The sequence below is a fragment of the Martes martes genome, assembly GCF_963455335.1.
Source record: "Martes martes genome assembly, chromosome: 5".
NCBI lineage: Eukaryota > Metazoa > Chordata > Mammalia > Carnivora > Mustelidae > Martes > Martes martes.
The window spans coordinates 30,969,990-30,987,182 of record NC_137892.1 but is presented as its reverse complement, the minus strand read 5'-3'; the positions used below and the strand labels follow the sequence as shown (position 1 = coordinate 30,987,182).

Sequence of the window (17,193 nt, the reverse complement as noted above, 5' to 3'; positions counted from 1 at the left end):
AAGGGAAAATGAGTTTTCGATTAAATTATGTCTGAGCGTTCTGTTTTAACGTCGAAGGATCCCACAAAGCGCCCAGCTCTGGATTCCTGCAGACCTAAATTTGCGGCCCAGCCCCACCCTGGGCAGCAGTGTGACCCCAATGTTCCTGGAGCTTGAAAAGCTCTGGTTTTGTCTTGTGTGGAAGAGATGAATAATGATGCCTATCTTAGATGTCATGACTTTGTCAGAGAGGGAAGCTTGAAGCTCTTGCACAGTGCAAGGGCAGACATGTGTTAACTTAGTATTAGAAGTAAGAGTAATAATGCTGTCATGGTGATTAATGGGTTTTGCTTCCAAAATTGAAATTTAAAATTTTTTCCGTCTTCTTTTTTTCTTTTAAATCAGGATCCAGATTCAAGGACATGGCATCATTACGTATACCAGCCCAAATACCTGGATCAACAAAAGTCAGAAGAGCTTGATAGGGACAAGAAATTGAAAGAGGATAGTCCCAGGAAGACCCCCACCAAGGACGGGGGTGTGCCCAGCCTTCCCGTATCACTAACGAGCATTAAAGAGGAGCCCAAAGAGGCCAAGCGTCCTGATTCTCAGTCCCTGGAGGAGAGCAAGCTGAAAAATGACGATGGAAAAACGCCTGTGAACTGGAAGGACTCTCGGGGAGCGAGAGTGGCGGTGTCCTCGCCCATGAGTCAGCATCAGTCCTACATACAGTACTTGCATGCTTATCCTTACCCACAGATGTATGACCCCAGCCACCCTGCATACCGGGCTGTCTCTCCCGTCCTAATGCACAGTTACCCTGGTACGTGTCGTGGGTTCTCACTCTATTGGAGGGAACAGGCTGCGTGCAAATTTTAGCGGTTTAAAAAACTCAGGATAAACGAGACGCTTCGCCAGTAACCTTTGTTTTGCTTATTTTTAGGCTGCGTCAAGTCCCCAAGGTGAAACTTAATATGAGGATTTGCGGGGGGGGGGGGGGGTTGGTTTTTTGGTTTGTTTGCTTGTTTGTTTTTAAGATCAAACATCAGGCGTCCTGAGCTCTCGTTTGCGTTGACTCGGATGGTCTGCTCTCGCTGTTAGACCGACACATACTTTATTGCCTATGGAAATACTCTAAGCACTTACTGTCATAATCATGATACTTACTATTCCTTTCACTTAAGCGGACACATAAATGTATGAAACGGCTGTAAGCTCAATTCTGCTTATAACCTCCGTTCATCAGGATGAATTAACTGGGAGAAGAAAATCAGAGAGCGATCGTACAGTTTAACGATGATGTAGCCCATGCTTGATGTCAGCCCCTATTTTAAGCTCTCTGACTCTTATCCCAAATTCATGTAACCCAGATGACTTTTTTTCCGTCTTTTTTTTTTAAGATGGAGCCCGTAACTTGATGTGGCATTTGTTGTGTATCTGCAGGGGCCTATCTCTCTCCGGGATTTCATTACCCCGTTTATGGGAAGATGTCAGGGAGAGAAGAGGCAGAGAAAGTCAATAGCAGCCCTAGCATCAACACGAAAACATCGACGGAATCGAAAGCCCTGGACTTGCTCCAGCAGCACGCCAACCAGTACCGCAGCAAGTCTCCTGCTGTAAGCCGCCTTTTGTTGTCGCTTTAAAAGTCCTGTGTTTTGGGGGGAGAGAAGGGGACAAGCTAGGAAACGGTCTGGAAATATAAATGGCTTTCGAGCCCAGCGGTGATTTCAAGATGCTGTTTTATCTTCACACATAAAGCATGGAATGTTCCAACGTAAGCTGCTTTCACACAGCGGGGGAAATGGCCAGAGTGCGCGTGTGTGGTGCTGGTGGGCTTTTCTGTGGCAGAATGCACTACCTCGACTACCAGGAGGGCGCCTGTGAGGGGAAGGTAGACGTTCATAGGAACCAGCTTTGGGTGCAAAGTATTTTGGATGCCTGATCAGATGCTGGTGGCTGCGTGTGTTGTGTTTCGGCTTGGACCCCTGGTCCTGTCCCCGTAACGTCCCGAAGCCTTGAGAGCAGGTGTCTTTGCGAAAAATGGCTCCCCCCTTGCTCCCCGCCTCCCCACACCCCAAGAAAAAGGTCATCTGCTAGTTCTAGAGGCTGTTGTGAAGAGAGACAAAGGACATGGCAGTTCTTGCCTAGAAAAGAGAAGTTCGGGATAAAATGTAGGATCTGTGATGTGGATGTGTCCACCAGAGACTCTGTAAGTGAGAAAAGATGATTTCTGAGTCTCTTTCTGTGGGTCCTCCTTCTAGTGCAAAGATTTTTTTTTTTTCCCAGTGAGAACAAAGAACTGTAAGTGGGCTCAGTTCTGGTGGGTGGAAATGTATAGGAGAGAGTCCTTAACTGTGATTTGGGAGAACTGAGAGCTTCTCTACGCGCCTTCAGAAATGGGCGGATTCTGGAATGCTTCCAGAGGCATAGGGCAACGATTTCCTGTACTCGATACTGACATACAGTGTTGAGATGCGTATTTTCAATGGACTAAACTAGAGACGGGCATGTTTAAAGTTATGAGATAGATCCTCCATACCCAGTGTAAACAAAATACAAGGATAATAGATACAAAATGCAAGGATAACTTGACTTAAATCTCCGCAACTACTTTTATCGCCCCTTGATCAAAGTACGAAAGTTGTTTCTGGGAAGAAATTGGGTAGATTGTAATCTTGAGGTTATACGCAGGCATTAAAAAAAAAAAAAGTCCTCTTACTTCCAGCATTTAGGAAAACCTTGATCCCTTTGGTTTACTCTTAGGTGGGAGCGTTTCTTTAGTGTTGGCCTAATGCCCGCTGAAACTCGTGCATGCCTTTTGAAATTGTCTTCCCATTAATTAGGAATGTTAAGTATGTCTGCATTTGTTTTTAATCATTGACAAATACTGCTCAAGGGACAGAGGTGGTTTTAGCACTCCTGTCGGTGGCTTTTCAGAATCTTAAGAGGAGCCCATCTCTCTTTTCTGTTGCAGCCCGTGGAAAAGGCGACCGCAGAGCGGGAGCGGGAGGCAGAGAGGGAGAGGGACCGCCACTCCCCCTTCGGCCAGCGGCACTTGCACACGCACCACCACACCCACGTTGGCATGGGTTACCCACTAATCCCTGGTCAATATGACCCTTTCCAAGGTCAGCAGCTCCGTCGTTAACTGTGTGGGTCATTCTGCTCGGGAAAACTATTGCGCAAAGTACCTATCGTGTCACAAAGTAAATATATTGAGCTTTGGGTTCACATTAACTCCAGGGAGTAAGTAAGTTTCTTAATTCTTATTTCCTAGTGACACAGCAGAGGCGATTGGCCCCATCTTTTGTGTTCTGTTGAGATAGGAGATGGCTCCCACTTAATAATTGTTGCTGGTTGATGTTATCGGCGGCTTACTATTATCTGATGGACGGAGGGTGGCAGCCAGGGTCTGGGGCACCTGAATATAACAATCAGAAGATCTGATAGCTCCTTGAGGGAAATTGCTGGAGAAAAAAAGGAAGGGATGGCAAGAGGCTTTGGTGACATTGCAGTGATTTCTTCAGGTCTTTCCCATTGCTTTCCTGCCCCCCGGAAGTAATAGGAGCGACACAATCCCGTTTAACACTTTCTTTCTTTTTTTTTTTTTTTAATTTTATTTATTTATTTTGACAGAGAGAGATCACAAGTAGGCAGAGAGGCAGGCAGAGAGAGAGGGGGAAGCAGGCTCCCTGCAGAGCAGAGAGCCCGATGCGGGGCTCGATCCCAGGACCCTGAGATCATGACCTGAGCTGAAGGCAGAGGCTTTAACCCACTGAGCCACCCAGGCGCCCCCGGTTTACCACTTTCAGTCACCTCTAATTTAGGGTCTGTTCGTAGCCATTTATGGCTGTGACTTTCAAGATGGAGAAACATTTTGAAGAAGCCACAGCCTCGACGAGAGAGAGCCTTCGATTTGTGGTGTTATTAGCTGAGCTTGTGCCGTTTGTCTCAGCTCTGTGACCTCCGGGGGGCAGGGGTGCCGGGCCCCATTACTGCCCACGGATCCACTGGCCAGGTTCTTGCTGTCTCAGTTAGCTCAGACGGCCAGGATGAAATGTCGCAGCCTCCGTGGCTTTCCACAGCAGGCATAACTTCCCATAGTTCTGGAGGCTGGGGGTCTGAGATCAGGGTACTAGCACGGTTGCTTGGTGGTGAGTGCTCTGTGTCTGGCATGCTACCCTCTGAGGTCTCGTCTATAAGGACGTGGATCTTGGTGGATTACGGTGCCATCCTTATGACCTCATTTAACCTTAACTGTTTAGGTCCTATCCTAAGATAGTTACACTGGGGGTGAGGGCATCCACCTAGGAATTTGGGCGGGGGAAGACACATTCAGCCCCTAACACGGGCCACATCACACCCTTCTTTTACTGTGTGAACACGAGAGAACACGAGTGAACATGAGAGAACGAGAGTACCTCCCAAAGTGGGAAGTGCTCTGCAGGCGCCAAGACTCGTTTCTGTTTATTCATCTCATGTTGCTTGCCGTCAGCTAGTGGCATTAAGAAAGAACAGAAAGGGGGCGCCTGGGTGGCTCAGTGGGTTAAATCCTCTGCCTTCGGCTCAGGTCATGGTCCCGGGGTCCTGGGATCGAGCCCCGCATCGGGCTCTGTGCTCGGCGGGGAGCCTGCTTCCCCCTCTCTCTCTGCCTGCATCTCTGCCTACTTGTGGTCTCTGTCAAATAAATAAATGAAAATTAAAAAAAAAAAAAAAAAAAAAAAAAAGTTTAAGAAAGAACAGAAAGGGGGCGCCTGGGTGGCTCAGTGGGTTAAAGCCTCTGCCTTTGGCTGAGGTCATGATCCCAGCGTCCTGGGATCGAGCCCCGCATCGGGCTTTCTGCTCCGCAGGGAGCCTGCTTCCCTTCCTCACGCTCTGCCTGCCTCTCTGCCTACTTGTGATCTCCGTCTGTCAAATAAATAAATAAAATCTTCTTAAAAAAAAATCTGCTTTAGCATGGTTGCTAAAGTCTTAAAAAAAAAAAAAAAAAGAAAGGACACAGAGGGAGAATACTCTTCCCCAGGTTGGCACTTCTGTTTTCTTATTTTTCTGGTTTTTTTTTGTTTTGTTTTGTGTTTTTTGTTTTTTGTTTTTGTTTTTGCTGTAGAATGAAAAATCGCTTCCCGCTAGGCAACTTTATGCCATCTGGGGCTATGCCGTTCTCTCCACTGCCGTCTCTCTCTTGCAGAGTAGACGTGCAGGCTGTTTTAAGTTCGATTCACTGATTCTGTGTGAATTCCTGACTAATTCCTGACGGGGTGCCTTGTGTTCCTTCGCTGGGGAAATGTTCAAGTGTGACCCAAGTTACTATGAAAGTATCATGTTCGAAGCACATAGCGCGTTGCTGCTGTCGTTCACTGTGACTTTTGCTTCGTGTTGCGACCTGCTGCCATTCTGCTGAGCGTCCCGTTCAGGAACGCGCACAAACCATCTAGCTCCGTGCAGAGTCCAGGAGATGGAATGTCTCGGAATAGCTATTAAAAAACCGGACTCTTGGATAAATGGTAGACGTTGGTTAGACCACGCGGCTTGTGCTCGTCCTTGCTGCGTGTGTGTGTTTAGGAAAGGTCAGATGGCTATAGTATTTCACCTGGGGGCCTGTACCTGCTCTTATCTTTCCCAATGTCACAGAAAACCTGCATTTTTTCCCCATCAGGCTTGACCTCCGCTGCCCTCGTTGCCTCTCAGCAGGTGGCTGCCCAGGCATCTGCATCAGGAATGTTTCCTGCACAAAGAAGGTAAATATCCTGTGCATTTTGAATCCGCTTTCTAGTAGAGACAGCGTAGTGGGGGGAGGGGGGTTATAGTATAGGCTTTTTAGATCCAGAACTTGGCTCTTTGGGGTTTTATATTATTGTAATGTGTTTTTATGTCCCTATTGCTTCCCCTGTAAGCTTACCTTCCAGGACCCTGCTTTCTTTATCTGTAATATGGGTTAGCAATCGACAGATGGGTGTTTGTTTGTTTGTTTTTAAATATTTTATTTATTTGACAGACAGAGATCACAAGGAGGCAGAGAGGCAGATAGAGAGAGAGGAAGGGAAGCAGGCTCCCTGCGGAGCAGAGAGTCCGATGCGGGGCTCGGACCCAGGGCCCTGGGATCATGACCTGAGCCTAAGGCAGAGGCTTTAACCCACTGAGCCACCCAGGTGCCCCGAGATGGGTGTTTTTTTTAAACATTTGAGAGTCTCTCAGTTTGTCCTCACACAGCTTTGTTAGAATAATTCGCCATGACTCCCTTTTGTTTTAGCCTATGTAAAAAACAAAGTCGCAAAGGGAGATACTTATTTTCCTAAAGCTAAAGGTCATGTTTGTTCTTCGATACTTTGAATTACCCCTCCCGTTGTTTGAGACAGGAAAATAATTCCTTCCTCCGTGGTGTGTATCCTTACCCTCCTGTTCATTCCCTCTCTGTAGAAGGGAATCCCGTGAACGAGTAGAATTGAGATAAATAAGTCTGTCAGTCTTGGGGTTTTTGTATTTTCAGTGTCACTTGTGGCAAGAACCTTGTGCTAAGGTCTTCTTTTCTCTTGCAGAGAATAACAAGATCGGAAACGTACGTTGTCATGTGACTGGATCACATGGGAAAGCGTTTTATACAAACATCAGTTCCATGGTGTTAATTTGAAATGCCTTTAATGGCAGGCAAAAACCAGTCATTTCATTTTTGTAAATTACAGATTTTATCACAGAGTAACAAATGTTGCTGTAATTAAACTTCTGTTTTATATATATATACGTATACATATATGTATATATACATATATATATATATATATTCTTTACTTTTTTGTATCAGTAACCAGGCTCGCACACACAGGGTCTGCTGCCAAGTCGCAAACCACTCAGTAAAAAGAAATAAAAAGTGTATCTGTCATGTTGAAAAGTGTTGGCCGCAGAAGGCTGCTTACTTTCTTTTCCTTTCCACTTGTAAATAAAGGACGTTCTGTATCCGTGTGCCCGAACCTTGCATATCCTTCCTTGATACCCCGTGAGGCCCTCAGAAAGGCTGGCTGTGATGATGACGCTTGGGTACAATTTAGATGTCTATTCGGTGGCTCCCGTTAAAGACACATCAGTGTGAAATGCTCCTGTAGTCACTGTTTGTACTTGTGTGTTGTGGAAGAAAAAAAAAAAAAAAGACTTATGGAAAGGCATGGGGTTGCCAGTACCACAAAAACTGTGTTGTATATAATGTAAAGATTAAAATGGGGAAATAATGAGCATCTGTGAATAATGAGATGTCATTTTTTGGATAATCTTGAATGGCAAATAACCCAATAGCCTGCGTACCAGAGACATCTGTGATTGTTCTATTACTTGAATAGTCTTGCAGTCCTTTTTTTTTTTTTTTAATGTTTACAATTATCCAGTTTTAGAAGAGAGAGACTTTAACGCCATTGCCTGGTTACTTGTTTTATGCTGTAATCTAGTTTATTTTATGTAAAATGTATATTGAATGCTTTCCTTTTTTATACCTGCCTTAAATAATTTGGCAATCAGAATTAAAAAGGTTTTTTTTTTTTATAACGGCCTCTTGTCTGTCTCGTGTTATTTCTCGATGGCTTGGAGTGATTCTCATTTTCAAAGAAAGGTTGCTTAATATAAATGTTCACTTTGAAAAAGAAAGTACATGCATACTGAGTTTTCTCATGTGAGACGCCGGTGTAACATCCAAGTGGTGTGTTTAATTCCATGGACATGTGCAAATTTACTGGGTATTTACTCCAAACACAGAGCATCGCATCAGTACGAATTGGTACATTTGGGTTTCTCTGATAGGGAATGATGCTCCAAAGGTATCCATCTCGGGACATGTGGGCAGTAGAAAAGTCAAACATTTATTTGACTTGTCATTGAGTTGTTTTGCTAGTGTATTTTACATCCCACATACAGAATTAACTGCCTCTGTCCTTGCCTCCCTTCCACCCTCCCTCCCTTCCACAAACACTTACTAAGCATCTACTTTATCCTAGGCACCATATAGGGACTGGGATATAGCCGTGAACATAGTAGATTAAAATTCCTGTCCTCCTAGAAACTGCGTTTTCTAGTAGGTGTGGTAAGCTCCTGTATCTAATGGCAGTTCCCCTACTCGGTGTTTGTCTACAAAGTTCTTGAAGTTGACAGACGTTGTCTTGGTATAATGTGGTTAGCTGTCCTCCTTGGGGCCCTTTGCTTTGCAAACGGATGAGATTTCTGCACTCCAAGTGTTTCTTCTGCTTTCGGAAAAGCCTTGCGGGTTTGTCCGCGTTCCTGATGGATTTTCGCTTTGATTGTCTTTTGAATTTCATCCATGTGAGTGTTTCTAAAGACCTTGTTGGTGGTGGTTTTTCCCCACGTGTGAACATTTCACGTTTCTCACCATTTTCGTAAAGTTACCGCATGTTTTCAGTTCAAAGTGTCCTTGCCGAGTCGATGTACCTTTGCTGACGCCATTTCAGCAAGTATGTTTCCTCTGTTCCAAATATGGTCTCAGGTGTGTCTGTTGATTGCCTCCCTGCTGCTGTAGTTCTAGAACAGACCGAACAATTCAGTTGTTCGAGACGCCGGAGCAGGGCTAAGGTGGTCTGCTCCCGTCTTCCGCTGAATTGCTGCGTTCCCGTGGCGGCAAGCCGAAGCTACGGATTCTGGGGTGATTTTCCCGTTTTTAGCAAGAAGCGTTTTGTTAAAATTCTGTGAAAGCCAGTCTTGCCTTTCCACCACAGAATGACTGTGAGTCCTTATGCCACACCAGCTTTTTGATCACTACCAGTTAGGACCCGGCCGTGCTTCACTCTGCTGCTGTAATAAACAGGAGTGCCAGGAAATGCAGAGAAATATATGACCAAACCCACACTGCGACGTGAATGGTCTCTCCCCACCCCAGGCTTTTACGGGAACGTTATTCATGACTGGTTTACATTAATCACTAAATGAAGTTTTGTTTCTTCGCCCGAACTGTTAGAGTGTTGTCTTTGCTTATGACAACATGAAATTGCCAAAGGGCAGGGCTTGTTTATATTATGTGTGCGGGTTCTCTGGCTGAGTACATAGTCAGGACCGAATGGTAAATTAAAGATTCCCAAAAGACAAGCCTACTTGGCTCCATTATATTACTATGATGAATCTGCCATTAATATGGTTCTAATTGTTTTACTTTTATAGACATAAAATCAGTCCCCTTAGTGACTAATAATAGGGTTTATTGATTTTCCTAAACATTATTCATTCCAGGCCGGCTCCTATCAGCTTGTCCTGAACATATGCAAAGAGCCTGCAGTGCTGACACAGTGCAAATTAACTTCACGGGGAGATGGGAGCGAAGACTTGTTTACAGCTGTGGTCCCATCGAAGGCAGAATATTAAAAACAAGGTAATAGGCCCCACGTAGAACCATGGGTTCCTGGACGCGGAGCGCAGCTGGCTTCTTCTTGGGAATTTGCCACTGGTGTTTATCGCCGGCCGTGAACGTGAACGCTCACAGAGTTAAAAGCTGGCCTTATCTGTTCCCACTGGCACTGACCCTGATTTACTGGGGTTTCGGCCCGAGGGTCTGAGAGCCCCCAGAATGAATAGTTCTGATTGATACGGGATAAAATAGCAGTTTAAATGATAATTACTGGTCATTTCATTCCCTCCCTGACTCTGAAAAAGAGACGAGACAGGCAAAGCCATTTATTATTGTTTTTGTCACCAAACACAGTCATCCATTCCTTGCTTTCTGCAGAAGCATGAGTCACGAGTGTTGTTTACTTGGAGGAGCGAAGCCCACGATGGGCAGGGCCTCTGGTGCAGAATCTGGGTTTTTTCTTAACAAAAGCACTCTTTAAAGCCGGGCTTCCCAGCCTCCACGCCTGATACTCGTAAAATCCATTTATGGTTCCCGTTGTAGCGTGGAGGACACCGAGGCCCAGAGGTAAAGTGATTGGAGGTCACATGGCCATCAGTCCCAGGGCAAGCTTTATGACCCCCGTGCTCTTCTGCTTCAGAGAAGGGATCCTAAACTCCGGAAGTAACCAGACCGAGCCCATTTTCTTTGCTAAAGTCTGTTACTTTCAGAGGGGCAAATGAGAGAACTCCAGTCCGCGTCTCTAGGCTTCTGTGAGACAAAACCCCGGTACAGGTTTTCCCGGAGCTGGGTAGCCACCCAGGCCTGGGATCCTGAGAGCCTGGAGCTCATTGCCGGAAGTTTTGCTTTTTTCCTGGTGGTCAAGGTGGTCCTTGCCGCCTTTAGTGGTCTGCCACATGCAGCTGGGAACTAGAAACCCAGAACGTGAGTTAGGTTTGGTGGGAAGGGTGCTCGTGTATCAGAGGCTGGCAGGGAAAACTGGATTCTGGTAAGTTAAAAACAAAGTGAAGCAAGCCGTGGGCACCTGGCTGGCTCAGGGGGTGGGGCGTGCAGCCCTTGATCTCAGGGGTTAGGAGTTCAAGCCTCACATTGCTACTAAGGGGGAAAAATAAAGAAGACTGTCAGAGGAAGATGTTCAAACCACAACTCTAAATTCATTTCCTGTAACCAGATCCTTTTCTAGGGCATTTTGTGTACAGAGGGAGATCTGTGAAACATTTATTGGCAAAATGCAGACATTTAAACCATACCCAAACTTTTATAAAGCTGTATTAGAATGGCTGGCTTCTTTATGTTAATTTAGTGGAAGCCTAAAAAAAAAAAAAAAAAATGACCTGGATTTTTCTTTTTTCTTTTTCTTAAGATTTTATTTATTTGAGAGAGAGAGAGCGAGTAAGAGAGAGAGAACACAAGCAGAGGGAGAGGCAAAGGGAAAGGGAGAAGCAGACTCATTGCTGAGCGGGGAGCCTGATGCTGGTCTCAATCCCAGGACCTTGGGATCATAACCTGAGCAGAAAGCAGGCACTTAAGCGACTGAGTCACCCAGGTGCCCCTGGCCTAGATTTTTCTGGGCCTCTGAGAGGACTTTGTTCCAGAAAGTATTTGTTGGGGGACGGATACACTCTTCGGTTAAAAAATTCTTCCTAAGAGGGATGGCAGAAGGCTGTGGCTCAAGGCTTGCTGAGCCTCGTGCAATCATCAGAGAACCAGGTTAGAAAGCGAAAGGCGGTCCCGTTTTCTCATCACTCTCCAGTGAAGGTCATTCCATCACCCACCCCATCCTCCTACATCAGATGCCAAAGTTTCCGGTTTCCAATTTTCCTACAATTTTATTTGTAGGGTGATGATGAGCAGGTAGGGGAAAGAGGTACAATATCCCCAGCCTGGTGTGGGGGTGGCTTTTTAACGTGATCATGGAGAGGGAGGGCATCTCCAGCAGGGTTGGTTGTAGGGTGTGATGTTTTCCAAGGCACATAATGGAAACCTTGTCTCCAACTGCCTTCAGCCCCTAGGAAATATATTCTGTTCCATAGCCTGAGGCCGAGAGCGTGGTGAGCGCCAGAGCAGTCCTGCACATCCGTGGGCCTGCTTCTCTAGAACACTCTTTGCTCAGCCTCCTCTCTATCCTTCATGTGGGTGGCCGTGGGAGTTCCATGGGCCCTGTCCACAGACATCCACGTCTCTCTGTGTCTCTGCCTTGGGAGGGAAGAAGTCTTTCTCGGACAGCTGGCAGACATCCACTCAAGTCTCCTTGACCACAGTCACGGCACATGCTCACTCCTGAACCATCACGGATGAGAGGAAGAGACGGCTGTGACTTCCCTGGGCTGAGAAGGGTGGGAATCGCCCCTGGATCATGCATGGGAGAGGTGCCCGATGGCGTAGAACCAGGGTTCTGTTAGGGAGGAAGCTGAAGGAGATGAGTGTTTTGTTGTCTGAGCCCAGGGGCACTTGGTAGATTCTCCTGACGTCCTCTGGTTCTCTTGAGGTTGTGTCTGTGTCCAGGATGGGGTCTGGGTGCGAAGCGGGCAGTTCTTGGCACATAAACAGAACTCAGGGAGACCTTCACCTTTTACCTGATTCTCCTTTAGAGAATCCAGTGATGGGCAGAATTAGTGTGGTGAGGCTCTCATGTCATGGGCTACACTGAACATCCAAAAAAATACAAAGGAATTCATAAGCCTACCAAGCAGGACTCTACTGGTTGGAAGAAAGATACCAGTGTCCACTGTGTGCACATAGATACACACACACACACACACACACACACACACAGAGTTATGTGCTCTTTTCCCCTGCAGAAGCTTTCTAGAATTTACAGCCTGTAAGAAATAAGGGGGACCTACCATTTCCCCCAAGCAAGTAGCCCATACTCTGAAGAGACAAAGAGGAGCTCGGGCCCCTTCCTTACCGTATTAGAGGTACAACTGTGAGGTTGTTGGGGGGGGGGGTGTTGTGGTAAGGGGACTGGAGTGTTAGGAAGGGGACTCGTCAGGCACTGGTGTACCAAGAGAAAGGACAAATTAGCCCACAGGCAGGGAGAATCTTATCATAAACAAGGAAGATTCCTTGAGGGAAAGAGAATCCAGGCTTCCGCTTGTGGTCATTGACAGAATTATCAAAAGCTTTCAGTTGAGAAAGAGCCTTGAGTGGTTCTCGAAAAGCAGCTTTGCTGTCACTGAAGAGGAAGAGTAGGCGAGTAGTTCCTAGGTAGTCCCAGTGATGGGGGTTGGGTGGGGAAGGCTTAATCCTCTCAACCTTTGACCTCCTCTGTCCTCTCAGAGATCACAGAGGTTGGTAAGAAGAAGGTAAAGGAACGGCCCCAATTTCCTGCCCTTCTCTCGGTCTTTCCCGGTTCTGGTTCTGGTGTGGAGAGGGTGTTTACTGGGCTGGATGGTGAGCTCAGTGGTTCCATGAGGAGGTCCCCGAGGTGGTGAGGGGTGGCCCAGGGTGCCACGCAGCAGGTCTAGTGACTGGGAACACTTCGGGGAGGCTTCAGTTCCTTCCAAAGAAGGAATTTTGAAAGCGGGTGAAGAGGACAGAAAGGCAGAATCCTTTTAGGAAGTATTTCCCGAGTGCCCACCAAAAGGGCCTCGCGTTTCCTAGGGACACAGTGCCCAAACCTTGTGCTCACAGCCCTTCTGGGCAGAGGGCATGGCCCTCCTCTCTGTGGATCAGCCGCCTGTGTCTGCAGAGCTGGGCAGACCAGAGCCCTGCAGACTTACAGTTGACTGGGAAGACGGGATGACTTCGTTCAACCCTGGGACTCTGCCCCCCAGCTCAGAAAGCTTTAGACCTGATGTGCTCAGCCTCAGAAATCTGCGGGTACCTGGCCATCTGCCACCCTCAACCCTTGCCCCTCCCCTCAGTGACAAGATACACAGAGACACGCAGTGTATTTTATGGCAACAGTTTGGTGACCAGACTGTCTGGGGGCTGAAGCGGGATTCATCGTGGAAAAGCCCCCAGCGGGCAGCTCCGGGAGGCCCTCGGTCCGATGGCACGGTGAGCTCAGTCCCCAGGCCACTGGGGAGTGGCAGATGGGCCCGGAGGTAGGAAGCTTCGTGACTCACTGCTGCCCCTTGCTTGGATTCCGTCGTCGTCGTTGAGCGGCATCTCACCAAAAACATGGCACACGGCCGGGGAATTCCCAGTGCCTGTCAGAGGGCAGCCTGAACATGGTTTCTATCTTGATAGTCCTCTTGCTGGAGCAGAGCAGCTTCTGGAAGCCCCACGTGACAGTCCAGGGAGCCCAGGCACATTCCTGTGACAGACTCTGGAGGCTGAGGTGGGTTGACAGCACACAGATGACCAAGGAGCGTCCCCCAGATCAGCCAAGATGGACTTCCTAATAGGAGTGAAGTACTCTGTTGGAAGGCCAAGTGTCTCCAGCCTTGCTCCCCTCCATGTTGGCAACTCTGGGGTCCTCCGGGTCTTCCGAATGCCCCGCAGGCTCACCTGGGTACTGCCTGCTTCCTCATGCGGCCATGGCTTAGACTTTTCTGTTGTCCAGAGCAGAAATGTATTCAAACTAAAGTAAACAAAATGGCGGATTCAGTGTAGGGCGGAGAGGTCCTCCGGGAACAAGGGCAGGAAGTGCGGATAAGCTCCAAGGGGGAAGCCACTGGGACCTGTGAGGCCCCCAGGCACCTTGGCAGCCTCATCATCCTTCCTTTTTCTCTCCCATCCTCCTCTCGCTCCCCTTTGCTTCTCATCGTGGCCTCTTTGCTCTCTCTCTCTGCTCACTGGCTTTCTCTGATTCTCTGAACATGTGGCCTGACTTGACCAGCAGTATTCCTAGCATCTCCATTCCGAGTTTAGCTTCCTTGGGCCACCCCTGCACCCCTGCCATCCAGGCCCTGCGTCCAAGGAGCGCTGAGTGCCAGGAACAGAAGCCCATTCAAACCAGCTTAGTTACAGAGAGGGTCTGTTGAAAGCTTATGAGTCAATCTCCTCATGTCCAGTGATAGGCAAGGAATTGGCAGGTCACAGTGGTGGTTTCTAGAAAACCCCTCAATCTCACTGGAGTGGCCCATGGTCTCTTACCCCTGAATATTTTGGTGCAACTGTCCCTTTCTCCTGTTTCTGCTGACGGACAGACTTGTGCTACCCTCATAGCTTCTGGGCTGCTGTTATTAAATACGGCTTGGGATGCTTACGAACTGCCCTCTGGCCCATTTCTCGGCATCATTTAACTGCCTCAGCCCTTCAGTTCGCACTCCAAATTCCTACGCTGGGTGTAATGGATTTCCGTCCCTGTCATAACCTGATGTGGTTGGCCAGATTTGGGAGAGGTGGGACAGAATCCTAGAACTCGGGGACCGTCCCTCCTAGAAGGCTCAGTATGGCAGCTTCTCCAAGAGTGGAGGTGAGTGGATGGCATTTCTCCTGTACCCTGACATGACATTCCCTCACTCATTCATGTAATTATTGAGTGCCGGTTTTAGACTAAAAGCTGTTGGGGATGCTGGAGATAAAAACACTAAGAAAAGACGCCCAACTCTGCCCTCATGGAGTTTACCTTCTCCTGGGAGAAGGTGACCCCAAAGAAGCATGCAAGGAAACATATACCAGGTCAGGTGGTAGCGAACCACGTAGAGACAGGCAACCTAGAGCCGAGAGGGTAGGGAGCACCTCACATGTAGAAGAGGATATTCGTATTTTTGTGGTATTCTAGACACGTAATTAAAGTTCCTGAAGCCCTTGGAATTGCCAGGGCGCCTGGGTGGCTCAGTTGGTTTAGCGTCTGAGTCTTGATTTCCACTCAGAGTTGCGAGAGCAAATCCTTCCTGGGATTCTGTACTTAGCTGGGAGTCTGCTTGAGGATTCCCTCTCTCCCTCTGCTGGTCCCCAACTCTAAATCTTTAAAACGAACAAACAATACCCTTGGATTCACCTAAGTGATAGGAGTCTGTTTTGTCATGCATAAGGGGCCTCTCCGGCCATACCCAAATGTTTGGTAATGAGGTGACTCTTGGCATGCCTCTCTAAGGCTTGGGTTGGGGGCTGGTTGCAGAGGAGGTAACCACGTGATGAGAGACTTGGAACTTTTAGAGGGGCAAGGCCTGGAGATGGAGTTCAATGAGCAATGGCCAATGACTTATAAAAGCATGACTGTACAATGAAGTTTTGACAAAAACTTAATCCTGATGATAGAATGGTAATCCTAAGTATGCTTTCCTAGGTTCTAGGAGTTGTTCCAACAAATTATCAAAACTGAGGGGCATCTTGGGAACCCCTGATTTATTGTTGGCTATACACGGGTGCAGGTAGCCTGGGAACCCATATGTGGCTGGCTTCTGAAGGGGAGGCAGTCTTCATTTAAGAGACTGAATCCTTAACCTGTGGGATCTGTGCTCACACAAGGCAGTGTCAGAATTGAATTGACTCATAGGACACCTCTCTCAGTTGGTGTTGGAGAACTGGGAAATTGTTGCTAGAAAATGATGTCATTTTATAGAGGGGGTTCAGGAAACAGACAACTGAAGGAGTTGAGGGAACATGTCATATAGATGTCTGGAAGAATAGTGTTTCAGGCAGAGGGAAGAGCGAGTGCAAAGGTCCTGAGGTAGGAATGTGTTTGCACTATTTGAGGGTGAAGAAGAGGAATATAGCTAGAGCACAGGCGAGGAGTCCATTGGTAGATAAGGTGTGTGTTGACATAGCCTTACAAAAGGAGCCTCCAAGTACCCAGCCAGGCAACCTGTCCCGTAGTTGTGGCACAGAAAGCTCATGGACTAAAGATACAAAAATCACACAATTAACTGAAGCAATGTGACCTCAAGCATACAGTTTGAAGCCAGTGGGCAAAAATGGAGTGGACTAATACGCTTAGGCTGGGGCACAAGCCATGGAAGGGCACACCCCTGAGTGCTATGTTGTATGTAGTCTTTTGTCCAGGATAGGAGGCAGACGGGGCTTTGAGTGAGTGTCAACAGTGAGTGGTCCTCATCTATATTTAGGAGATCATGAATATTGAGTGCTTTGTGTGTCTCTTTTATATTTAGTGGTCATGAATATGTAGTATTTACTTGCTTCTTCCATTTCCCTTCTATCTAGGTTCACACATACATGCTCTATTTGCTTTATCTGTCTTCACCTGTCTCCCAGGTAAATAATTTCATTATCTGTGCTTGACACATCTAATGATTTGCTTCAGTCCCCCTTGTTTTGTCTTGTGTAGCCGAGTTGAATATTCTCACTGTGACCAGCATACACTGCACAAGACCTGGGAGTTGGATAGAGAATGGTGGCAAGGAAGCAGAGTCTTACAAGCCATTGTAAGGACCTAATTTTTATTCTGAAGGGGAAGTAGGAGCAGTCTATTTGGATGAGCCTAAAATTTCGTCACCTGCATGGGAGATTTTAGGAAAGGCAGGAGGTTGGGACAATTATGGAAGCAGATGCTGGGAGATTCTTTACAGAGGGACGTACTTATAAAACGGTGCTGAGAATGTGGGTTCTCCGGACTGAGGAATAGCTATTGATTTTACTCATTTGCCTACCAGCTGTTTCAGTCTTGTCCTGGTGGCGAGGGGACAGCCATGTGGAGGAGGAGGCAGTCACCCCATGATGTGAAGGGCGGGGCTGGACACGGAGTGGATGGGAGTCAGCCTCGGGAACAGGTGCAGCCAGCTCTGGAAGGAAGTTAAGGGGGAATTTTGCAAGGTGGAAAGTAACACTGTACCTTTAATAAGGTTGAGAGGCACTGCTGTTCTTAGCCCATCATTTGATCCTTGTCAGAAGCTTGATGTGCCTCCCTAAGATGCCCTATTCCGGTTATTGCTTCTATATTTTTTCCCATTGGAATGAATTGTAAATGGCCCAGAATTACGTTAATCATTCCATTTCTGTGATTTGGGTTCATTGGGGCAAAGAAATAA

The 17,193-nt window shown here is 47.3% G+C and overlaps 1 protein-coding gene across 1 annotated transcript in view; it reads left to right on the top strand.

The window, feature by feature from the left end:
* The window catches only part of ZNF608 (zinc finger protein 608), a gene marked incomplete at its 3' end in the record, with an annotated part of 107,230 nt that extends 101,509 nt beyond the window's left edge, over positions 1–5,721 (top strand). Inside the window, exons 5-8 of the mRNA XM_080804537.1 lie at positions 385–802; positions 1,423–1,595; positions 2,954–3,107; positions 5,636–5,721. Coding sequence (XP_080660663.1) covers positions 385–802; positions 1,423–1,595; positions 2,954–3,107; positions 5,636–5,721 — 831 coding nt within the window. The remainder of the gene's footprint in view (positions 1–384; positions 803–1,422; positions 1,596–2,953; positions 3,108–5,635) is intronic.
* Positions 5,722–17,193: the final 11,472 nt, after the last annotated feature.